This window comes from Balearica regulorum, chromosome 1 (genome assembly GCF_011004875.1).
Source record: "Balearica regulorum gibbericeps isolate bBalReg1 chromosome 1, bBalReg1.pri, whole genome shotgun sequence".
NCBI lineage: Eukaryota > Metazoa > Chordata > Aves > Gruiformes > Gruidae > Balearica > Balearica regulorum.
Genome location: NC_046184.1, coordinates 68,322,440 through 68,349,024, shown reverse-complemented (window position 1 = coordinate 68,349,024; position 26,585 = coordinate 68,322,440). Strand labels below are relative to the sequence as shown.

Genomic DNA, 26,585 nt, shown 5'->3' with positions numbered 1-26,585 from the left:
TTACAATGGATTTACTTAGATACAGTTTTAATACAGACTTGTTTTGTTTTCAAGTAAGGGACAAAGCTTATTCTGCAATGGATGCAAATGGTGCTGAAAAAGCAAAATATTTGCAAGTCTGAAGAAACCTGGAAAAAAAATGACTTTGTAAATGAAAGTGCCTTGAACCAGAAGGCTTTTATTCTGCTTTGTACTCACAGGTGTTTCTCAAGGGGGACTCTTTAGTTGCATGATCAGCTTTAGAGTCTTATCTGTAATCCCTACTGTTCCATGCTTTACAGTTTATTCATTTATGACAGATCGAGGTCCTAAGAAGCTGTAGAGTTACTAGTTGTAACAAGAGATGCCCATTCAGGGATGGCGTGTACCTGCTCTCCCTCACATTAGTGGCACAGTTGGTGCAGGTATAGTCTGTTGCCAACTGGAGCTTCTTAAAAAAGAAAGCTACTCCAGCAGTTTCCACATGCCCTTACCTTACACACAAATTCTTCCATTCTCTCCATAGCATGGTGGGCTTGTAGAAGAGGTGACATGCCCATAAACCCTTCTTCTTCTTGAGGTGACTCATCATCGTGTTTATACTCCTCAGAACACTGGGGGGAAAAAAAGAAAAAAACAGAGAAAATACTTTGTAAAAAGATGCACAGAGAAAGGTGACATTGTTTTCCATATAAAACTATGCTTTGAGGCCTTGGCAAATAAAAAAAAGTCTTCTTTCCTTGTATGGCACTGAGGAAGGAATTCAAAAGAACCATCAAAAAAATTATTATGTTCTTAGGTATCTGAGAACAACTCACATGTCTAATCCATTTTGCATGTGTTTTCACCAGGTTTGGAAGAAAAGTGTGTTCTTCTGTAAGTTACGCATCATTAAAGTCCAGGTATGGAGTCTGAGGCTTGCACCTACTCACCTCTAGGGAAGGATTACTTCCTATTTTATGTTTCAAAGTCACTAGGACTGTCTTAATGCCTCTATAACATATCTAGTAGTTTAGGTTAATAAAAAGGCAAGCCAGGAAGAATAAACCATTTACTTTGTTATAAATGCTTTACCTCCATTTGTAGTTCAAATCTGAAGATCTATTCTGTTTAACTGACACTTCTGTTCAGCTTGTTATGCAGTAATGGACATTTACTCATTTGTTTGACTTTCAAGGTATTTCAGAAACTAATATGAAACTTTTGCCAGTTAGACAAAGGCAAGTTATCGAAAAAAAGCAGTAACAGCCATCAGTGTTTTAAGTAAAATTCAAATAAAGAGAAAACATCCATATCACCAAGGTTTACCAAGAGAATTATGAAAACAAACCCAAAAAGTACCACTGAGCCTGGATATTCAGCTGATACACATCACTAATAACTTTACAGGAACAAGGTTTGGTAGTTTTCTACCCTATGTTGACTTATCACATTGACTACATATAATGATACACTCTAGTTTTCCATTTAGGAAAAAAGCTGGGGGGGGGGGCACAAAAATTCCTGTTTGCTTACTACAATGCTCATGGCCCATCCGGGACTCCATTCAACACTTCAGCTTCCAAGGTAAACAAGTTTGAGAACGCTAGAAAAGAGAGAATGAGCCTTTTGTACCCTTCAGGTTTGACGCAGAAAGCTGCCACGTGCTTCATGACCGAGCCAAGAAAGCTCCGCAGTCTGTATGAGGACTAGTGGTGTCCTCCATATTACAAGCCACAACACTTTCTCCCTCTTATTCCCATATCAAGGTTAACAACTTTAAAAATGAAGATTACTTACCAATAATGCCATCCAAAGTGACTGAGAATTTAGTACATAACCTCACATACTTTATCTATGAATTATCATCAGTGATGTTCAGGTTCACATCCTGAACTTTAAGTCACAGATCAGATCTGGCTGTGCATTTGTCCCACATTACAGCTCTTCTCCTTAGAGTAAAGCCTTATTAACTATTTTCATCAACAAGCTACTTAAAACTTTCATTTTTTAAAAAATAAAAAGGAGCCTTGTTCCAACCTACAGCAAGCTATCTAGATTCTTCAATATTTTGGAGGGGTTTTTGAGAGAGAAATGACATGTTAATACTTACTTTTGTACCTGAGGCTTACAGTAGCCACTGAAACTTCATCTTTTGAAGAGGTCCCCCCACCACATAATTCCTGACCCGATTTTGCTCATCCAGAACGCAGATCTCTGCTATGTATTACCTAGCATACATCTTTCACATTTTATGTATGACCTCACATTTGTCCACTCTAGGACAACTCGCTTTACTAAATTAATATTTGTACATAATCCCTCATACAGTCTACTCGCCTTCATTTATCGTTCCAGTCAACACCCTCTGAGCAAGTCTGGGCAATGATTTCATATTTTATAGAGATGATTGATATAAATATTGATCAGCTCTAGGCAGATCCTACAGCAGTATAAGACAGTATTAAATACATTCTCACTGACTACATTATCCCATTAATTCTATTGAGAAAAGCATCAGGGAACATTGAGATGTAAATAGGTTTAATATCCTTCTAAAATAGGCACATATCCTGTTGGACCAGAAAGTGTGTTAATAAAAAATAAATTTTATTTCATTCTGACTCAACATTCACTGACATTATTTCCCACACTGCCAATTTTACTGGCTTTTCCTACTAATTGATCTCTCTGGTTACGATTCTCAGTTTTCAATATCATAAATAATTAACTCAAGGTCATAGAAAGATAGAATGGTTTGGGTTGGAAGGGACCTTTAAAGGTCATCAAGTCCAATTCCCTTGCCATGGGGATCTGGATAAGATGTTCATGATAGTCTGCACAATCTCACAAATCAAAGAAATCTTCAGTTTCCAAGAACACACCTTACAGAAAAGCAAGGCTGGTATTTAAGTTCCAACATACTTGATACAAGAAGCACTGCTATGCCTTTTAGCTACCATAGAATTCCCTCCCCCAGCACCACACAATGACCAGCTGGAATGGGGTGAACAAGTTAGTAATCCTCAATTTACCAAACTGGGTGGACTGAAGGAAAAAAGGTCCCTGACAGAATCAAAGCCTGTATTCATTGCAGTCTGCCTAGTGACTCAAAGCCAAAAACATTCATTTCCCCCTCTCCACATACTTCCCATTTCTAGAATGCTGGGAAGGTTTAAATTTGAGCAGACTCTAAAGCTCAAAGAGCACAGCTATTTACGAACTAGTCCAAAATCTTTGCATTTTGGCAATGTGCCTACACACAAATCATTACTGAGCTTCTTTCAGCGATAAAAAAAATTCATATCATATATACAGTCCAGATTACTGCCAGAAAATGGAATTAATTTTACTATCTCCTTCCTGCCATTAAACTGCAAAATTAGCATGCAAGGAAAAAAACTAAAGCTCAGCTTCTTAGTCCTTTTCTTGCTAAGGAGGCAAAATTAGGTCCATTCTGGACAAACCATCCTCTCTCGACTCCTTCCTGTAACATCCCATTAGAAAGAACAGTAAACTGGGCTTCTTGGAAGCTGGAAAGCTATAGTTGGGGCGCAACACCAATGCTAGTTTTTCGTTTGGAAACTTGGAGGAGTCTATTGATCTTCAATTCTTCAGACACCGACTGAAGGAAAAAAATGCTACTTTTCTGTTCAGAAGACATATTGTTGTAAAATCTCCACCCCATCAAGTTCTTTCATCTCTTCGGATTCCTATATTCTCTAGTCTTTGGCTGTTCATACCAGAAATTCAAGAATACTTCTAGAACATAACAACATAAGCAAGCATATGCTTTAGGACCTGTTTTTCAACTATTTCTAACTTCTGCCTACAGAATCACATTTTAAAATGGGGAACAGATTAGGCAAATAATCTCACTTGCCTAAGACCACGCAAGAAATGACAACGCAGAACAAAACTCTGATACTCCCACTTTTAATGCAGTATAGTATATCCTGAACCAAGTGCTTTCAGAATAATTTTTGCCTTTGTACTTTCTAGATCATTGGCCAAAAGGATTTTCACTCTGCTGTTTCAGATGTTCTTTTACATCATCTAATTTACTCAATTTCTTTTAAAGGAAGTCTCAAATTTTGACTAAATAATTCTATGAAGTCTTTAGAACATTTTAGAATACCTTGAAATAAAAATCCTCACTCACTTGTAACAAGCAAACTTGTGGCAATCATCAGCTGCCACAGTCATTCTTCTGCTGCACATATGCAGCAATGCATAGAATCAGTCTTTCATACTAATCAGAAATCACGGCTTCTGTATACTTATACTGTGGAGCATCTGGACACTTAATTCTATCGAAATGCAAACAATCCTTCCAATTTTAATCCTACCCCTTTGCAAATTCATAAAGTGTTAAAGCTACCAACAAACATAGTACAGATACCTGATGAGATGGAAAGTGTACAACATAAGTATAAATGCATCCCGAGTTGAATAATGGCACCAAAGAATAAACTGAACTTGAAGGACAAGTGACAATGGCCAGAAGAAAATACTTTTACTGGTTTATCCATATTCACTTTATTTTGGGAAGTTTTCCAGATTCTTTTGTGGTAAGTGATAGACAAGGTAAAAGAAAGAGGTAGAAATTAGACTTAATCATACCACTTTGTACAGAGTTCCAAGCAACATGCTTCCAGGGACAGATCATCTTCTAAAAAAGAATTTCAGAGTGTGCTTTGGTAGGGATAGAAAAGGTTTTAATGCCAAAAGCAAGACTCAGAGCACAGTGTCCATCATTAAATAAGTTAATTTTAATATTAAAATCTCACTCTTTTATAGAAATGGCACAAAACTTTTAAAAAGTTTACATTTAGTACAAGAATTTGTTGCCTGAATACAGTCCAAAAAAGTTGTATCTCATAGCCAAAGACCCTGTTACATCAGTAAAACCTGCTCTACTAAATGCAATATACTTCTCTCATCTACTACAACAGCTTATCCTTCTCACATCTGTTAACAGCTTTTATACTATCACTCTCAAATCTGTTAACAGACATACAATTTATTAGTGCCCTTACTATGGAAAAGCCTGTCAGAAGTCAAGTCACAACAGTAGAAAAAGACTCCATAAACCCTTTTCCCACTTTTGAGGAAGTTGTGTTCTCTGGAGTGATAAAAGTGTAGTTTCTTAGAGGTCTGTAGTTTCCTGATGTCAGTTCAAAGATTTCTAGAAAGTTTGAGAGTTTGCACATGACTACTACTTGCATAGGTGACAAACAAGCTCTTGTTCATCACTTCAGACTGCAATTTGCTAGAAAACATCACCAATTTGTGTTCATTAGAGTGTGTAGACTGAAACATAAGTCAGACTTGAATAAAGCAACCTAAGAAGCTTACTCTGTCAGAAGCAGCCCTCTTCTCCCTCACCCCCATCTTCCTTTACACTGCTTCTGACACCCCTCTGATCCTTGGGTTCATTAGCTGATCGAGTACTAATCTGGCAAAAATTACTACCGTTTTGCTAGGTGAGCTTCCCATTAAATAATAGATAATAAACTTGGTTCAGGTAACCAAGGGATTTAAGGAGCTCAAGCTAGTGCAACAGAAACAAAGGGAGCATCAGCTCCCATTTTACCGAGATCCACTACAGAATACTTTTTGTGGATCATGTGCAAGGCCAAGTTGCTTTTCAACATGTATCAGTGGATGCCAAATGACTCCCAGTCCCCCTTTTTATAGTGTTCATCAGTTAGAAAGGAGCTTAAGAACCTAGCTAGGCATGGATTAAGGGAATTTAAACTAATGATCACTTCAATAGGCTGCTGTATTCTTCCAGCTGCTTTCAGGACTGCACTTTCAGAAATCTGACAGTTTTCATTAACCAGTAACACCTGTAACTGCAATACAAGTCTCCTAAACCGCAGAAAGGGCAAAACTCTTCTGTGTTAGGGTTCCTTTTTGGACAGTTACTCGAGGGCCTAACTGACCGTGCACATACCTATATAGCATTAAGCTCTGGAGTTAATGAAGTCTCATGTTTCAAAGCTCAACTGTTTGTGATGCCAATTCACTATCAAGATGCCACCAGTGCCCTAAAGTGACCATCACAGGAATTTCCAAAGCATGATGCAGTCTGAATCTGTTCTAATATTCTTGTATCTTCCTTCAGGTCCTGCCAGATGCTTCCCCACTCTTGTCTTGATCTGTGTCCTGACAGAACTCTGCCTTGGTATGAACAATCACTAATACAGGCAAGGTAGTTCTGAAAAAGCAAATGTCTTGATTAACATCGAGCTGTAGGATATTATATGACTCAGTACTTATACACAATTCTCTTCTTAAAACACAAGTTAGAAAACATATGTTGCTGCATTTACAATACCGCTGTTATCCCCAATATTAAACTGAAGTCACAAAGTCTAGACATGACTTAGAGCTTTTGCTCGTTTATCTTGATCTCATCAGATGAATGATTAATAGTGACATTCAAGTCATTTAATGTTTCTTGGGGCAGCATGCCAGATTCAGTAACTTGAGAGCATTCAGCATAATGGCCAAGATATGTTTAAGGCTATAATATAAAGATGCTATTTTTCTAATGGCAGTCCTGCAACATCCTTTTCAGCTAACCAGATTGCTTTTTTCAGCAACTCCTCTGTGCCCATTCTGTCAACTGACCTTTTATCAACCCGTCTTTCATAAGGGGAAAGCAGTGATAGGTGGTGCCATGCCCTTTCTCCTAAAAGCCTGTTGCACATTTTTCAGAATTTCATCAGCTTAAGTTCTTTTGATTGTAAGTAATTAGCTGGACAAGCACAGCACCTTAAAACTTCCCCTGACCTCCCCTAACTTCTGCACATACCAAGTTATTTTAAAATAACAGCTTTGTCATTTAGAGTTTACATTCTCTCTTAATCTGACAGGCTTGTAAACATACACACACCACAGTTTTCAAAAGGCGAACTACAATCATCCTCCAAGCAGGGTGTGCAAAGCTGTTTGTGCTGTCACACAACCAAAAAAAGTCTTTCATTAGCGCTGTGCCAGAGACCCTTTCAGCCTATTGGTCAAAATGTTAAGTACTTGAAGGTTCCTGGAGTTTAGTATTTTTCTTTTGCAGGTCACCTTCTTATAAAAGCTACAGTCCACTCAATATAGCACTTGGAAATAGTTTTATACAACTGGTCATGGATGACTGCTTGCTAGCACTCATTAAAAACAAGCACTAACATTTAACATTCATTTAGCAAACAGTTCTAGGACAAAGTCACATTTTGGCTTCAGCAACCTTGCTAATGCACCCTTATTAGAACTAGCTCCCTTATATCTTCAGATTAAAAGGGTTTGTTGAGTCTCTAAGCAGTAGCAACTACCGATTTTCTGTCAATATCCAGTGCTTGACAAGGACCAAAAATCTCAATGTCCATATGTGCTCATCAGTACGCTTTAGGGAAAAAAATCTGTCAAAATTGCTTCTACTACAGAATGCCAATCATATCCTGGGGTGCATCAAGCACGGCATTGCTAGCCGGTCTAGGGAAGCGTTTGTCCCACTCTACACTGCACTGGTGCACCCTCACCTTGAGTACTACGTGCAGTTTTGGGCACCACAGTACAAAAAGGACACAAAACTATTGGAGAGTGTCCAAAGGAGGGCAACAAAGATGGTGAAGGGTCTAGAGGGGAAGACATATGAAGAAAGGCTGAAGTCCCTTGGTTTGTTCAGCCTAGAGAAAAGGAGACAGAGGGGAGACCTCATCGCAGCCTACAGCTTCCTCACGAGGGGGAGTTAAGGGGCAGGTGCTGATCTCCTCCCTCTGGTGACCAGTGATAGAACCCATGGGAACGGAATGAAGCTGCAACGGGGAAGGTTTAGGTTGGGTATCAGGAAAAGGTTCTTCACTGAGAGGGTGGTTGGGTACTGGAACAGGCTCCCCAGGGAAGTGGTCACAGCACCAAGCTTGACTGAGTTCAAGAAGCATCTGGGTAACACTCTCAGTCATATGCTCTGATTTGGCTGGTCCTGTGTGGAACCAGGAGTTGGACTCAATGATCCTCATGGGTCCCTTCCAATTCAGGATATATATACTATGATCCTACAGAAGATTCTCATGTGCCATTTTCTGCTCCTAAGACAACAAGCATGCTGGGCTTACAGAAAAAGTGTTCTGTTAAAAAAATAAGCAAAGATAGACCGAAAGCATACTGCAGAACTTAAGAGCAGAGTCAATCAATCTAAAACAGGTGGAGGAAGATGCAAGTTAACCCACCAGTACAACACTATATTTTATATCACTGTGAAAGGCTGTCACATCCCCCATTGCTGCCCAAATCAGGCAGATACAATCTCCAGGAGAACAAAGGCAAAAACTGTAGAATCTAACCCTTGCCCAGGGAAACAGTTCTGCCAGTGAATTATAAACAAAACCACTCCCTCCCTCTCCTATTTTCAACACACAGCACAGCAAGCAATGGTTACAAAACTAGCTGGCAGGCAGCAAATTCAGCTTCCCCTGTCAAAGAGCTAAGACTCTCCAGACTAATAGGAGACAGTTGAACCCAGCTGCAGTTCAACAAGCCATAACCTATTACAACTTTTGTGTTAATCACATGAGAGTTTTCTGGGAGACAGGGCAGACACAGAGACATGGCCATTTCCCACATGTTACCAGCTTTTTGGGTGAAATACCGTCTACTTCTGGTTGACAAGGTCACCAGTTTCTGTCTTTTCTGCAGACGTTCAAGGTCTAAAAGCCTGTTAATAAACCAGACACAACAGCAGTCAGTGAAGGATGCATCAGCATCCAACTCAAGCCTGTGGAGCCCAGAAACCATCTCCATAAACAGTCCAAAGACGTGAAATGTCTAAGTGGGAATACTTGGAGATACTCTGTTCTGTGTATCCAACAATGCTTTGCTGTACAAAAAAAAAAGCCTATCTGTTGGGAAAGATACTAGGTTCAAGCACTTACTTCAGTGACTAGCAGTCAGAGTAAAATATGCATTACTTCCAGTGCTTAGAACAGCAAGTGAGGGAGAAATTCAGATATTAAGATCTTTTGATGTGAAGCAAAATACCAATTCACATGCTTTCAAGAAAATAACATTCTTTCCCAAGAGTTGCAAAAATGGAGGAAAGGAAGAGGTGATGAAGAAGTCTACAGAACAACAAATTTTGAAGATAATCTGCTTTAAAGCAAATGTGTTTTGGTGGGACCTCAAATTCTGTTATGCCAGGCCTCTCCCATATACACTCAGAAGACAATCTCTACCAACAAAACCTATAATGCAATGCAGGAAGAAGGCAAATACAGAAGCAGATGCTGAGCTTTTAAGCATAACGCCAAGTACCAAAAGTAAAGTGCTAGATTCAAAATAAAGCTAAATGGTTTCAAGCTGAGCAAGAAACTTGCAAGTAAATCTATAAAGAAAAAAATTTAAGACAATCAAAATTTACAATTATCAGCTCCAGAAAGACTATTCTTAAGGCTCAAATGTCTACCTTTGGCCTTCGAGACTTCACATAAATCTTCTTCACTCAGACAGCATGCACCATAAGCACAAGTCTACAATTCCATTAATTTACACACACCCTTCTGTCAATACAAAAACTATGTTTGTAGTCTGGTTTTACAGGTAACACATACAGGCTTCTGTAACAGAAAAGGCTCTGAGTAAGTTCTATGATTCAAATTAAAAGCCTTGAGTCATTTGCTTGTCTTCCAATTATTCTAAAACTTTTCTTTTGTACCTGAAAATCTGTTACATCCTTCTATCTCCCTCCTTTAAGTCACTTTGGTATTTATGCTCCAGAAAGATTCTTGTAGTCACATGCAGGTATCATGAAAATTATTAGAGGTCAAGCAAGTTCCACTTGAAGTCAAAATCCACGCTTCCTGAGAAGCAATCCAGATGAGTATTTGCCCAGATTTCTTCTGTCCATTCAGAGGACTTGAGAATTACTCACACCTCCTCCCAAACCCTTACTGTATGTTATCAAACACTTCAGAGCAACAGGTCTCCGCTTCATGGGTGCATTTCAGTGCCACACAGCTCAACCGCATGAAAGGAATCATCATTCAGGACCATTAAAGCCCAATGATTGGAATAAAGGCAAAGGAAATGGTTCTTTTGTTTACCTCCTTTCACTGACAGGTTAAAGTAAAAGAGGAAAGAGTCAAGCGCAGGTTTTTAGAGCTGCATAAGGAGCCCGTTCATCAGGTTATAAGAAGTCACATACATTTGATTGTGTCAGCTTAAAGTCAAAGAGATTTCTTTAGGAACTATCACTTCTGGAAATAAAGGTAGTTGAGACACAGAAACACTAAGAGATGAGAAGAGATTGTCCCAAAGGCTAGAAGGGAAGCACCTGCTGAAAAATGCCTTATCTGCACATATTTTGGCCCATCAAAATCAGAAATACATAGTATACAGTGAAAGCTGTGAGGGAGATGGAAAATAATTCTGAATAATGGTATGCTTCCACACACCTCCTTAGAAAAGGCTATTAAAATAATTCATCAAAAATAACTACTACCTCTTAAGAGCTCAGACTGCTTCCTCCTACAAGTAGAGCAGAAAGTGGATTGTCCTGGTTTCAGCTGAGAGGGTTGATTTTCTTCATAGTAGCTAGCGTGGGGATATGTTTTGGATTTGTGCTGGAGACAGCATTGATAATATAGAGATGTTTTTGTTATATGGACTTATTGTTGAGCAGTGTTTACACGGGACCAAGGCCTTTTCTGCTTCTTGCACTGCCCTGCCAGCGAGATGGCTGGGGGTGCACAAGAAGTTGGGAGGAGACACAGACAGGACAGGTGACCCAAACTGACCAAAGGGATATTCCATACCGTATGACATCATGCTCAGTTTACAAGGAGCTTGGGGGACGACAGAGGGGACGGCGGCAGCGGCGTTTGGAGCGATGGCATTTGTCTTCCCAAGTAACTGTTACGTGTGACAGAGCCCTGCTTTCCTGGGGATGGCTGAACACCTGCCTGCCCATGGGAAGTGGGGAATGAATTCCTTGCTTTGCTTGTGCGCGCGGCTTTTGCTTTACCTATTAAACTGTCTTTATCTCAACCAACAAGTTTTCTCACTTTAACTCTTCTGATTCTCTCCCCCCATCCCAATAGGGGGGGGAGTGAGCAAGCGGCTGTGTGGTGCTCAGCTGCCAGCTGGGGTAAAACCACAACATGGATATACAAGTAGGCAGAGGGAAAAGAATCTTGTATAGGAGAGCTTGAGGCAGATTTTATATAATTAAAGGAGCTGCAATCATATAAATAGTGTAATAGGAGGCAACAAGTAAACAATGCAATATCAGAGGATAAAGATACACACATTTTTACACTAATACCTCAAGTCTTAGGCCCAATAAATTTTGGGGAAGTATCATATCTATTAGAATGCATCTATATTATGATATTCAAGTAGAAGCATTTAAAAGCACATTAAATGACCATGGTTGTTCTACCATTAAGACACTATATAGCTCTCATCCACTTTCCTTCTCCCACGTAAGAATTTCTTGATTGTTACTGTGAGCATCAACATGGTTGCATTTAGCCATTATAATACTAATGTAGCAGGCACTACTTGAGTCCTTTTATAAGGCTATGTTTAGCTTGTGTACCTGAGTACTATTGCCATCTACAGAAGAACAATAACCTTATATTACTGTTATCTAAACAAGAGTCTCTTCAAAAGCAGAGGAAAATCATGTTTTTGAATAGTAAGGCATCTCTACTGAGGCAGTTGCACATAGCTAGAATGTACAGTAGAGCAAAAAAGCGAATCCTAGCTGGCATTTGAGTAACAGCTGTGCTGAGGCTTATACAAGACAGAAGAAGATATACAGCGTAATGTTTTTTCCAGATTATTTAGAACACTGCAGTATGTCACATAATAAAGGCCATTTGACAAGCTAATATTGGTACTTTTGACAGCAGAGTGTTTTGGGATGCTCCATCTGAAGCATCAATTATTCAACCTTTTAAGAAAAAAAAAAGTAAAGCTATCACAGTATTAAAAACAAGAAATCACAGAAGACAGGAATAAAAGTTTAGGCTGAAAAAAAGTCAAGAAAGCAGGAGGCCATATAAGACAGAAAGTGATATAGTTCAAGACAGAACAGCAAGGCCCAAATGGCAAAAACAAATTTCTGTGGCAGCATTTTAGGAGACTGGGAAAGAGAAAAGGCATCAAATACAAAAAGGCTAAATATTTGTAGTGAGCCAAAACAAAGAAACACTTTTGTCATAAGAATGAAAGCAAACAAACAGAAAAAGAACTAACACATGCTAAGAGTGCCTGAAAAAACAGAGGAGAGAATGAGAGTACTTTAACCATTTTATTTCCAAAATTCTAAAAGTAAACACTTTAACTCCTCCAAGTAACTTCTATTTAGCTAAGCAAATGCACAGAGAGAATTATAGGCCATAATCAGTTATGGGCTTTTACTTTGGCTATTCCATCTGCAGAGAACAGGTAACTCACATTATTCAACCAGGAAAGTCAGAGACAAGAATGAAAACAGCCTTCAAAAAAGATAATCCCAAACACACTGTCAGATAAATACACGTATGTTCAAAATATCTGCTAGTAAAACTCAACTTTTCTTTTTTCTAACCTTAGCAAATTCAGCTACTGGCTAACACTTTGCACCTTATACACATGCTTTATGACCTTCCATATAAAGCAAAAAGACTCTGGGTATTTCCTGTTACCACGATGCTGAGAATGTCCTGTAGAATTTTTAGCAGTGTACAACTTACAGTTCATTGGCTTGGCTTATGAGCCACAAATACCTGTAATGAGAAGTCAGAACAAGAACACTTGAAACTAAATTCAGTAACAGCTCAAACTAATTAAGATAAGACAGCCTAATACAGATTCTTATGTCAGCTGAACCATGACAATGGTCCATGCACACACCCAGAATCTGTGGCAAATGCAATTACAGCAACAGCCCAACTCTCCTGCATTGAAGGCTATGTTAAGTAGCATCAGCATGTTTTTGCTGCTGGCTAAAACCACACAGTTCCTGTAACTGAGCCGATATAGTAAACTCATTAAGCCGTGATAAATTTAATGATGAGCCTAAGCTGAATGCCTATTCCACTTAACTGTGCTGATACCCATCTGTATATATCCTGGGAGAAGCATTAATTACAATTCTGAAACTCTCTAACCAGAAGGTATTTTGTCCAAAGCTTGGAGATATCACCTGTGTACAACATCTAATTAAGCTGTGGGACACCTTTCCACAGGATGTTGTGGCTGCTAAAATTCAAAGGCTCACGCACCAAAAAATTCAAAAACATTGCCACTGGCTCAGGAAATCTGCGAGCCACCAATTACTAAAGGCTGGGAAAATGCTTCCCCATCCTTGTACTCCTCTTCCTTATGAGTCTGTTACTGGCTACTGTTTGAGGCACGACATCGTGCACTGTGGAAGTTTGGTCTAGTCTAGTACAGCCATTCTTCCAACAAGAATGCTCACAAACAGATTTTTCTGTCCTAATATCTAAGACAACAGCAATTAGTCAAGGTTCAGATTACATTCAACCAGAGTCAATATATCTTTTCCTTTCACTTACAATTAACTGGAATTTACAGAATAAAAATGTTTTGATATGAGCAGAGTCTCACCAGAGAGCAAACCAATACAAATCCCATTTCTTTGAGGAGGGAATAAAAAAATATAAAGCTGGTAAACTTACACTTATGCCCCATCTTGTCACCCAAGTTCCCATACAGTCAACTGAATATTTCTGGCAACTTCCTGGTTTTATTACAATTATTTAGCAGGCATAAAGAGGCTGCAGGCTCACAGTTCACATTTCTGGAACTTATTTCAAGCACTGAAGCACTTACATCAAAACTCATTTTTCCTAGCAAACCTAACAGATAATCATATAACTTACATCTTCCTGGTCAGAAGACAGAGGCGGCTTCACTAAAAGAAGCCTCTGCTCAGAGCTGTCCTCTTCAAAGGCTGCCTGTGTTGTTGCAGTGTCAGACATGTGTCCTTTTCTGAGCCGTAGACCTGGCTCTGGAGAACCAGCATTATCGAGTTCCGTTAGTTCATTCATGAGATGCTGGGAGCCTTCTCAAATATTCTGCCTCCTCTTGGTTCGATTTGGCTGATTATGTGTTGGCTCTGAAAGACAAACAGTTTGTATAAACTGAAGTTAAAAAGATGAGTGTAAGAGTTGGTTGGAAGAAGAGGATGCTTAAAAACCACCAAACAGCTATGACACCTGCTTTTGTACGTGCTCAAACTCCCCCAGGATCAATTATATAGACTTCTACATGCTGGACAATGAATTCTCATCTTGTGACCACTAATACTTTTGTGTTCTATCGCAAGTTAAACACAACTTTGACAGATTATAGAAAGTGAGCTCCATAAAACTAAATTCACAAAAGCACGGCGATGATTTTATAAATTTTTAACACTGGGCTGTTAATACTATTTACAAAGAAACTAGTTATCACAGGCACTCTGTAATTATCAGCTTTTTGTGGGCATGAAGGTCAATCATCTGGGCTAGGTTTCACCAAAACTAGGACACCAAGGACTGGTACAGCTGCTCAGGTAGTAGCAAGCAAGCAGAGCTCAAGCAGCAACTCACTTTAGACAGACTGCAAGGAGGGTAGTAGTACACACAGTGACTGTGTTTCCCTTGCTTCAATTAACATGTTCACAATTACTGCTTGCAATGGGTCTGTACCTGTACTCATATAAGGAATTAGACCAGACAGATTTAAACACCATTCATTCCATCCCAGCAATCAGAATCAGATAATCCCCCCCAGGAAACTATAAACCCATCCTTTCTACTCAGAAAAGCAACTATATTTTACACTTATAACACTGCAAAAAGGATTTGGGGTAAATTTAACTCAAGATGCTAAAGATTAAATTTGCAGAAAATTACCTAATAACAACCTGTTAATCTGAGCCCTCAACCAAGAGGATGATTGGTTACCTATTTATGTGTGGTGGTCACTTCAATAGCCGGTGAAGAGATACCTGTTTGCCACGGGAAGCGCAACAACCAGAGCACTTCGAAATCAGACTGCCAGAAGCCATCAGAATGACTTAGCGCTCAGCTGAGGCTTCAGAATCACTGTGAATGAGAATCTATTCGTTTTGTACTAATCACTTGGTGTCATTCTATTACTGTAACATCTAAGTACTTGGATGTGACTAACACATAACATTAAGATAACCCATCTAATAAGTTTTAACTTGCCAGGGTACATAATTAGATTGGAATTTTAGTGCCCAATAAAAGATGCTGAACTTCATCATAATGTAGGAGGGCAAATTAAAAATATAAAATGGGGAATTGATATTGGCAATCTTCTAATAAAATGTCACCTCCAAAAAGCCAATAAATAATGCACTCCTTCCTTACAGGGACTAATCTCATTTATATATGGTCAGTGCAAGATAATTCTCAGCTCTGACAAATGTGCCATAGTTAATTTTGCTGCAGCAGTTTGTAATATTATATCCCCTCAGTTGCCTGGCAATCCCCAGAGGGGCGAGCCGCTAATGAGCAGGTAACAGACACTGCAGAACTAAATTGTACCTCAGTTGTCTGAGTTCAGTATGGCACGCTGCTTTAATCACCCAAGAAGGAAAGTTTACAATATGACAGCAGTGCAGATGGTATGCCCACCTTCCTGCTAACTGCACTACAGGGTCAGCAACCTCCATCTGAGAAGTAACATTTAAAATAGCCACAGCTGTTTACTTGGTAAACACAAGAGCCACAAGACTATCGTTGTCCCATGAGAATTAAGCCAAGGTTTAACAACATTACACATGAAGCCCAATGAAGAAGTTGAGCAAGTGGATTTTAAGACCAAGAGCAAATATTTAGAAAGCCACAGAACAACTGAAATCTTCACTGGTTTTGTCGTATTTCAAACAATCAAATTACAATTCTATTTTTGTGAGAGAAACATGAAGACATTGTCACATTGCCATTTGGCAAAACTGATCTAGGGAAGAAAGAAAAAAGTATGCAAGGAACTGCAGTTTAAAATTATGGGTGTCTTAATTTAAAAGGCAACTTAGGAGAGACTAATTTCAGTGCAGTACGCTGTACCAATTTGAAGCTGTAGCTAAAACAAAAAAATTGCAAGTAAGCAGAGTAGCTGTTTGTAAACAAGTTACAAATACACATGCAGACACCCCTACCTGATATTCCACACATTTCAAACAGGTAGTTAGTTGAAACAGCCACAGTTAGTTTCACAGATTGTTTAATTTGCATTAGACATTTAACCAGCAAGTTTTACTAGTTTTTCTTTCTACAAGCTGTAAGCAATAGAATTGCTATTGTGTGCTGCATCACCTGCCATATTGCCTAAGAGCATGTCCTTACATCACCTCTATGACATTGTGGGAGTAACACTCAAAGAGACACAGTAATAATCAGCAACAGGCTTAACCACATTTGGCCAAGATGCTTGCAAAAGGTTCTTCTAATACAAGGAGATACAAGAATGCCAAGAGACTTCTTAAATCAGGCCTTGAAGATTTACTTCACTAGCACTCACTGCCAAGCAATCACTACGGTTAAAAATAAAAGATGCATTTCACCTCCAGCGAGTGAGATTAGTATTCAGCAGTGGAGTTGAACTTTAGAACTCTGCAAAAATAGAAGTCATTGTTTCTTGAAATTACAGTGGAATTACTCAATGAACTAAGATGCTTCCATGTTGCCCTTCATGCAGAATCCTTTCAGTGCTGCATATGCTTGCCCCTACTGAGCCTGCAAAGGTAGGCAGCCAAAAGATAGTCCAAAAGCATAGCTACTGGTTTTTAATCCTTTTGAAAAATCTACTGCAAAAGCCAAAAACATATGCCTAAATGCAACATGGAGTTGCCAACAGCAAAGTGCTAATAGCCAGAACTATTTGTTCACAAGTGAAAGAAAGCAGTCTGAGATTATGAACAGGACAGGCATAGATGGTCTTTCCTTTCTATTATAAAGTTTCTATGACTCCACAGTTCAGAGAAGGGTTTGAATGACTAGGGTGACCTTTTCCTAAGAAAATAGGAAGTCTAAGTATGGTCAGTAGCATCTAGCCGGAAGATGATGGTTGAAACATTGTGAAGAGACTTACTGCCCCACTCTGTCTCTAAAACTAGGCAGTTCATGAAAACAAAAAACTAGAAAATGGAAAGCTATAGAACACTTGAAGCCTTAGAAGAGATTGTTTTGTGTTTCACTGAGATTATAAATCTTATATATAAATCCTTTAACTTTTCGTAGCATACAAACTAAAAGGTTTCATTAAAATTAGCTTCCATTTAAAAAGGAAGTTGCCATGTATAACAGAAATCTACTTAATGATTGCATATATAATAAGCATAATATTAGCATCTAGATCAATCAGTGAGTTCCTGCTGTGTTTAAAATCAGCTGAGAAGCATCCACAGAGTTTGTTTTGGTTTTTTTATACAAAAAAACTTCTAATACAGAAAACTTTTAATATTATCACAGTTCTAAACAGCCTATAAACACAAAACATAGCACACCATTAGTCAACTTAATACACTGCTGCCACCACCCAATCTACACGGTCATCACTCCCAGCTGCTCACTCCAGCCCAGTTCAGAAGTCAGCCCCACAGCAAGGGGCGTCAGTACCAGTTTCAGGCTGTAGACAGACACTCATCATCTTTCCAAAAACAGAATAGGAAGGCAATACTATTTCAGCAGTTCACTGCAATTGTGCAATGTCAGAGGAGTCAACGTCCACAATTACAGCATATTTAGGACACTGCTTCACTGCTCAAGATAAGGAAAGAGTAGTTACACAAACTTAAGCACCACAGGATAATGCTACTATTCTTTGCACAACCTTCCTGGATATTCCCCAGGATAAGTGATACAGCCCTTCTAACCTCCCAGAATTCACCTGCCATGAGGATGCATTTTCTCCCTAAGCTAAACAATGCCACATGGTAGCAAAACAAAGAAAGCACCCTAAGAGTAGTGTTAGTAGTTAAATTTCAGAGATCTGTTACTCCCTTTTTAGGATAAAACACAGTCCTGGATAGTCAGACTACCTCCCACTACCCCTAAGCAAAGCAATCTCTCTAGCATTCAACTCTTCTCAGTATGGTTCTCCTATAAGCAGCACAAGAATGATCCCTTCAAAGGTATTTCATTCTGTCTGTGGCCGGTATTTGGAAGAAAAATGAAAATTACATCACCCTCCCATCCCCTCTCATTGATCCAACAGCCTTTCGGATAGAAACTTTCCTGTTCAAGGAGGGCAATGGTATCCACTGTATGCTCTTTCCTTGATAATCCTCTTCAAAGCCTCCATTCAACTAGCATAAGCAATGTATACACACTGGATGAATCTTCATAAGATTAGCTCATTCTCCCTAACAGACCTTAGTTATCAAAAGAACAAAAGGTCATCATGAAAATTTCAGGCTATATCATTTCTCAGAACATTCATTACTGTTTAATGAAGGGCTCGAGTGCCTGAAAAGTCTTGTAAGAGATACTATCTCAATCTGCAAACTTTGCCTTGCCAGCATCCATGTACCATAACAGCTACAACAGCATCACTAGCTGGCTAGCTACATCCATGCCAGCAAAATGACAAAGCTCATTGAACAGTAAACCACCTATGGGTTGAATGAATTTACCAAATCCAAAGTTGTTTAGACTAGGCCTTAGTGACAAAATAGGCACAAGTCCATTTCCGGAGCTGTTAGCACAGGTACAAATGGCAAAGCACTTCCTATACAACCCATGGGCAGACTGATTGTGATAAGAACACAGCTTACACAGAGTGATGGAGGGGATTTTTTGCCTATAAAATAGTTGATTCTGGCTACCTTGACTGAAATAAGGTATATTAACCAAAATGTAGCTTTCTTGGCATGTTGTATTTCTACTACTATCTTCCAGCAGGGAGGTTCTGTCACAAGTAGTCCCTCCCAAATGGTATAATAACACCAACAGTATTCAGTGACATCACACAAAAGCTTAAACTATTCTCAGATGACATTGGCATCACCCTATCACCCATCTGGCTCCCTTATTCCCTAGCACCAGAACTGATGCTCAATTGAGTTCATCAACAGCAAGCTGTTGGCAAGATGTTGGGTTTTATGCTTTGGGATTTTTTTTTGGGGGGGAAGGTGGTCATCTTTGACTTACTGCATATGTGACACGCTGGTCTATTTACCAGGGAAATTAGGCAAGCACCAGCGCCAATACAAGACAGGCATATATAGTTTGGGTAAGGGAAAGAGGAAGAGGAAGTCGGACAGCAAGCACTGTGTCACTCAAGAATGCTGTTAAGCATCACACATACATGTAGCCTAGCTAACCCATGTTGGGTCACTTATTGACTATATGGGATATCCACTGCTCAGCTGCTTTTTTCATTATGCATAAAACAAAGCAGAAGAGATGAGAAATCCATACATTTTAAGTAGATTTGTGAATTGTCCCTAAGTTAGAAGGGGCCACAACTAAAATGTTAACAAAACAGTAATAATGAAAGGTTCAAGAGTATAAGTTGAAATAAGGTATTTTTATCTTTTTTTTTTCCCCTTAAAGTCTTTCAATGATTGAGCTGTCTTTTTCAATTAAGGAGTTAAACATCCACAGCCACATTTCAAATATTCTCCAAAACTACAGTCAAAAAAAAAAAGCAAACAAGGGTATGTATGATCAGGGGAAAGAAGAAAATCACAGAAAACCTTGTTTTTTCAATGTACCCTAAAGCAAAAGTATGAATCAGGCTGTAAAAATTCTTTGGAGGTCATCTTTAACAATGAGGAACAATGAGGAAGCAATCCAGGCCCTCTTCTCTTAGATGTAGGTTCCCCAGATAAAGAGACATCTACAAAACAAAGATTAGACTCCTGCCGAGGGTCAGTGGCCAAAAAGCTTTGTAACTTGTAAACTGTCACTGGACACTTCAGCCTAAGCTATTTCACAGCATGCTGCAGAGGCAAACAATCAAGCACATTCTGAAGCATTTGGATCCAAAGAAAGGGAACAAGCCAGCAGCTTGCCTACATTAATGAAATGCTTCCATTTCAGAGGATCCCATTACATTGTTACATTTGTCCAATTTGTACTGCAAATTGGACCCCAGTTTTGTAACTGGGTTAAGCGTTATGTCAGAGGTTGGCCCACCCCCAGCGCACAATGTCCGGTTGTTAGACTGGATGACTGCTGTAAATTACGTTTACTCTTCAATAAACCAAAACCAAGATAAATGCCACAACAGCAGTACAAAATGAGGAACAAAAGTTCAAGTTCGTTTCACATTGCGTTTCACAAAATCCACAGCGCAGACGTGGAAACTTGCATTTCGTTCTTCTTTTCCTTCTTTTTTTCCTTCTTTTTATTTTTTTTTTTCCTTTCCATTAAGTGGCTCAGTTTTTCCAAGTGAGAAGCATTCCATCTTTGTGCCCTTTTATAATTTTATTTCTATGGCATGTTACTAACTCACACCAACTTACTACATGGTTGCCAACAACAAAAAGATGCAGTTGGGTTTTGTTAGTAACACTTTGGATCACAGACCGTCTAAAAGCAAAAGACTGAAATTAGACATTACTTTCCTCTTAAGTGCAAATTCAGAATACATCCTTTTAACTACTGCCTCAAAGACATCCAAATCACAGAATTGTTGGGTGAAGATAAAGAAACTAAAGTATTTGGAGCAGGCACTAAAATCCTGAGCTAGACTCATAAAGTGAAGTAACATTCATTTAACTCCTCTACACAGAGGATCTTTGCACAAGAATGTAAATGGCACCAAGATCAACAGCAGCAATCCAGAGAGCAAACATTCCTCTACCCTGGCAGGTACAACACTCTCCTCCCAGGAAGCGTGGGTTTGAGTCTCTCTAGAAACTGAAGCAAGATCTTTTACAACTCAAGAAAAAGCTTCAATGCCTGGAGCAACTGTACAAAGACAGATACTATCACTTTGCTTTTAAAACCAAAGAGGAATATACACATTTTAGGCCGCAAACTTAAAGCAAGAAAGCATTTAAGACAGTTGCCTTCAGTGCTTCTTACTGGGTTGCTTGAACATCTCTTTACTTAGATGCCATCACTGTGCAGATTTAAGAACTGGCTGGTGCCAAGAGGGGGCAGGCTCTTCCCTGGGTGGGCATCAAACAGCCCCACTTCTCATTGCTGCTTCCCCCAGAGGCGCTCTGACATTTGTTACAACCTCTGACATTTGTCACAACCTATTCCTTCTGGGTGGCAGCCTGGAAAAACTTTAACCCAGGGTGGAGGAGGAGGTAACTGTTTTCTATCAAACCCAAGTGGCCCAATACACTGTCAGAGATGCAGTGTGGACAATGTGACAGAAAGGGTAGGACCACCCCCCCCCCCCCCCCAAGATTTTAATTCTTTATGTATTTTACAGGCAGTATTTTCTTAACCTGTTAAGGACTGACAGTTGTATGTCCAAAGGTACCAAATCTTTAACTGTCATACATGTACATACCACAGCCTTCATTATGACCTGTTGACCAGCTGCAGACCACACCTGACATAGCAAACCAGATACCTTACCAAGATTACCTACTTTAATACAGCGGTCAGGATCTCGGAAGCTTGGTTGCAAAACGCTGACCATCACACTCTTCCCAGTTTCTGGAAGAGCCTACTCTCTAGTTTTGTTGATAATCTCAATAAGCTTTATTCATGAGGTTGTGAGCTTGCTCAGCTGTGTTTTACTTTGTGGGTGGCAGGTTTAGACTACAAAATATGTTTGCATTCCCATATTTGTAAAAAAAATAAGAAGAAAACATACTCCTTTTCTTATGTTCAACAATTTTTCACGTGAAACCAGCATGTATTTGTCTCCTCAAAAACCATAATATTGTTTTGCCACAAGTCAAACAACTTTAAAAATTTGCTACTTTTCTGTAGCAAAAACGTTACAAGAGCATTGTAGGAATAACCAACATCCACACCCACAGCATTCTATCACTCTAAAATGAAAAAAGCAGTGCAAGCTCCTTTTCAGATACTTAACCACCAAAACTCAAGCAAAAGAGACAGATCTACTGTAACTAGATTGCACTTAATTTATGTCAGTCAGAAGCAGATTTAGTCAAATGGCTGAAGTTCTAGACAAGACCAGGTAAAGCTACTTATTAATTACGTATCTTAACTTCCTTAACACAACAGTGAGAGAATAATTTGGTTTTTAAGATAATTATTGTTGAGAGTTAAGAAATAAGCTGAAGTGAACTTTTAGTCTCCTCTACCATTTAGTGCCACTCTTTCAGATATAAATTTCTTTCCTGGTAAGAGTGTTTGAAATCATCTCAAATTCTGAAACAAGACCAAGGACACTGATATCACAGTACATCACTGACATAATTCAAAAGCAGAAACATTAAGTTAATCTTTTACTTTCTACTGCCCTAAAACTAAGGAGAGAAGGCAAAACACCCACAGTCTACTTATGATACTCTGTGAGATTACTGCTAAAATTCTAAGAAAAAAAGTTATTATCCATAAACATGCAAGCCCTTTAAGTAGGGATATAGCTTAAACTCAAAACACATCTACAGGACTTAGACCAAGATGACAAAGAGTCATCTTGCTGTGGTTTGGTTTACCATCTTGGCATAACAATTTTTGCTAGTACAACTGTGTTCCCTACAGAGGTTCTTGCTAGTATAGCTGCAGCCTACAGTCTAATCAGCACAACTACGCTAGTAGAAATTTTAAGTTTGAAACCATTTAAGACCATAAACATGCTTCAAGTTAATTTTCAAGTAACCAGGAAGCATTTTAGGAATACATACATTAGATGTTTTGCATGACTTAGTATCACTTCTTGATGCACTCAGATAGTCATACAGGTGGTGATCCATGCCTCTTCCAACACCAAATAAAAAAAACCCTCAAAAAAACCCAAAGCCCAAAAAGCCCCCCAATGACACATTGGAATCATCTTTAAAAAAATGCTGTGAGCAAGCTGTGGCAATGAGGAGCACTTCACTTACATATACTTCCAGTGAAAAATATACTGTCCCCACTTTGAAGCACATATCTGCAATCCACCCTTTGCTAACAAGGCTACGCTGCTTGTTTAGTAAAACGAGGACTGGCTGGAACACTGGAAGAATGACAATCACCGCCATTAAAGGCAAATAAAGATTATTTTGTAAGTCAAACTATTTACAGTAGATAACTCACAACAGAAGATCCTGACAACAGGAGATTAAGCAAAAAATTCCTCAAAGGAAACAGACACAATATTTACACTTATAAAAAATACCTTATTACAAAACAGGAATAAAGCTGTAATTTCACATAAACCAGAAAAAGCTGGAGTCAGACATCCAGGTCACTTTTATCATAGCTAGAATACAGCATTTACTGTATGTCCTGGTTTCGGCTAGGATAAAATTAATTTTCTTTCTAGTAGCTGAAATAATGCTGTTTTGAATTTAGGATGAGAATAACATTGATAACACACTGATGTTTTCAGTTGTTGGGAGGCAGCTATAGTGTTTACACTAAGTCAAGGACTTTTCAGCTTCCCAGGCCCTGCCAGGTGCACCAGAAGCTGGGAGAGCACAGCCAGGACAGCTGACCCAGACTGGCCAAAGGGACATTCCCTGCCATAGAACGTCATGCTCCAGATGTAACTGGGAAAGCGAGCCGGGATCGTTGCTTGGAAACATACTGGGCATCAGGGGATTTTCTGCATGTGGCGAGCAATTGCATTTGTGCATCACTTGTTTTATAGTTATTATCCTCTTCCTTTGTTATCCTATTAAACTGTCTATCTTAACCCATGAGGTTTTTCCATTCCTCTCCCCATCCCACTTGGGGTGTAGGGGGGATGGGTATGAACGAGTGGCTGTGTGGTGCTTAGTTACCAGCTGGGGTTAAACCAGAACACCGTAATTACAAAATTCATAGAAGAAAAACACAAGACTTACTCAGTGTAAATGCTTCACATAACAGTGGCTATATATCACAGTAAAGCGCTACTGGCTGCCCTCAGACCTACACAGGTCACCACAAGGCAAGAGAAGGTAGAAAAGAGAGGATGCCTCCAGGATCCCTTACTCGGCCCTGCTCAGGAGCCTGGAGTCACAGGAGAGTTGCAACACCCTTCCTGGACTTGTGAGTGATAGGCAGCAATTTGCAGACATCAAACGGAGGGAATTGTAACTGCAGTCCTGTAATACGGCACTACCATTGCTAGCAGCAGGCCATAAGCTCCATATTGACCCACAAGGTCTCAAGACCAAAGCTTGTCAGGCTTGGTCTGGCTGAACTTTTCTTGACCTGCCTTTTACTCTGTTTAGTAGTGACAGCAGCTTTTCTAATTGACTAGATGTCTATGGCTAATTTATTTTACTTTTGTTTACCTTGGTGCGATACAACCTCCAGTTATCCTTCACAGAAAGGGGTAATTACAACGATGTCAAGAAATACAGGCCTAATATGACAACAGAGGCCCTGAGAAGTGGAAAGACAGGATGTGGTGCAGAGGAGTACAGGTGTGGGATAAGAAATGGGGCACAGGCTTGCCACCAGGGACCTCGTGGCTAGAAAAAAACTCACTAATGGTCAGTTAAAAAAAAATGCAGACCTGGAGCTGGACAAATCTAGCTTTAGGGATAACAAAGATACAGTGACTAACATACATAAAGGGTACCATATATAGTAAATTCAGACATAATCTGGAGCTGTAGATCAAGGAAGAAAGAAAAGAGGTGTAAAAGCATGTCAGCAAACATACAAAAAACCTCAAGTGGATCCTAGAGGGACGAAGAAACACGCAACATCAACATAAGGTGCACAAGTCCATGAGATCTGATGAGATGCATCCGTGGGTCCTGAGGGAACTGGCCAGGCCACTCTGTCATATTTGAGAAGTCCTGGCAGTCCGGTGAAGTTCCCACTGACTGGAAAAGGAGAAACATAACCCCCATTTTTAAGAAGGGAAAAAAGGAAGACCCAGGGAACTACAGGCCAGTCAGTCTCACCTCTGTGCCTGGCAAGATCATGGAGCAGATCCTCCTGGAGACTATGCTCAGGCACATGGAAAATAAGGAGGTGATTGGTGACAGCCGACATGGCTTCACTAAGGGCAAATCGTGTCTGACAAATTTGGTGGCCTTCTATGATGGGGTTACAGCATTGGTGGATAAGGGAAGAGCAACTGACGTCATCTACCTGGACTTGTGCAAGGCATCTGACACTGTCCTGCATGACATCCTTGTTTCTAAATTGGAGAGACAAGGATTTAATGGATGGACCACTTGGTGGATAAGGAATTGGCTGGATGGTCACACTCAAAGAGTTGTGGTCAACGGCTCAATGTCCAAGTGGAGAACAGTGAAGAGTGGCATTCCTCAGAGGTCAGTACTGGAACCAGCACTGTTTAACATCGTTGTCGGCCACATGGACAGTGGGATCGAGTGCACCCTCAGCAAGTTTGCTGATGACACCAAGCTGTGTGGTGTGGTTGACACGCTGGAGGGAAGGGATGCCATCCAGAGGGACCTTGACAGGCTGGAGAGGTGGGCCCATGCAAACCACATGAAGTTCAACAAGGCCAAGTGCAAGGTCCTGCATGTGGGTCGGCACAATCCCATGCACAGCTACAGGCTGGGTGAGGAATGGATTGAAAGCCGCCCTGAGGAGAAGGACTTGGGGGTATTGATTGATGAGAAGCTCAACATGAGCCAGCAATGCATGCTTGCAGCCCAGAAAGCCAACTGTGTCCTGGGCTGCATCAAAAGAGGTGTGACCAGCAGGTCGAAGGAGGTGATCCTGCTCCCCTACTCTGCTCTTGTGAGACCCCACCTGGAGTACTGCATCCAGCTCTGGGGGCCCCAGAGAGACAGGAGAGACATGGAGCTGTTGGAGCGAGTCCAGAGGAGGGCCATGAAGATGATCAGAGGTCTGGAGCACCTCTCCTATGAGGACAGGTTGAGAGAGTTGGAGTTGTTCAGCCTGAAGAACAGAAGGCTCCAGGGAGATCTAATTGCAGCTTACCAGTACCTGAAGGGGGCCTACAGGAAAGCTGGAGAGGGACTTTTTATCAGGGAGTGTAGTGACAGGACAAGGGGTGATGGCCTTAAGCTGAAGGAGGGTAGATTTAGATTAGATATTAGGAAGAAATTCTTCCCTGTGAAGGTGGTGAGGCACTGGAACAGGTTGCCCAGAGAGGTTGTGGATGCCCCCTCCCTGGAAGTGTTCAAGGCCAGGTTGGATGGGGCTTTGAGCAACCTGATCTAGTGGAGGGTGTCCCTGCCCATGGCAGGGGGGGTTAGAACTAGATGATCTCTGAGGTCCCTTCCAATCCAAACCATTCTATGATTCTGTGATTCTAACATCATACTCTGCCCAACAAATTACTCCCAAGGCTGACAACCTCCTGTTATCCTTTCCAGCAGTCAAAAGCTGCTGACCCAGAGGAGCAATGGGAAGGATGTAAGTAACTCCAGAAGAAGGGACAGAAATCAAAAAGCTGCATTTGGCAACACTTTCCTGCACGTGAGTATTCTAATGCAATATTCTTCTTAATTTTTCTTTAAGAATTAAATCTAGGCTGATGATTTTTGAGTCAGACTGTTAAGATTTCCATCATACTAA

The 26,585-nt window shown here is 40.1% G+C and overlaps 1 protein-coding gene and 1 long non-coding RNA gene across 4 annotated transcripts in view; both read right to left on the bottom strand.

Moving 5' to 3' along the window:
• ADIPOR2 (adiponectin receptor 2) overlaps window positions 1–26,585 on the bottom strand; it is a 49,536-nt gene that overhangs the window by 9,348 nt on the left and 13,603 nt on the right. For all 3 annotated transcript variants that reach the window (XM_075756980.1, XM_075756961.1, XM_075756972.1), the window contains 2 exons: window positions 13,848–14,083; window positions 474–593 (listed from right to left, as the gene is read on the bottom strand). In XM_075756980.1, the coding sequence (XP_075613095.1) occupies window positions 474–593; window positions 13,848–14,015 (288 nt within the window). In that variant the 5' untranslated portion in view covers window positions 14,016–14,083. The remainder of the gene's footprint in view (window positions 1–473; window positions 594–13,847; window positions 14,084–26,585) is intronic.
• Window positions 8,210–13,780, bottom strand: LOC142602379 (uncharacterized). Its single transcript, XR_012836159.1, has 2 exons — window positions 11,125–13,780; window positions 8,210–10,510 (listed from the first exon to the last, which is right to left on the bottom strand). It is a non-coding gene; the product is annotated as an uncharacterized LOC142602379 (long non-coding RNA).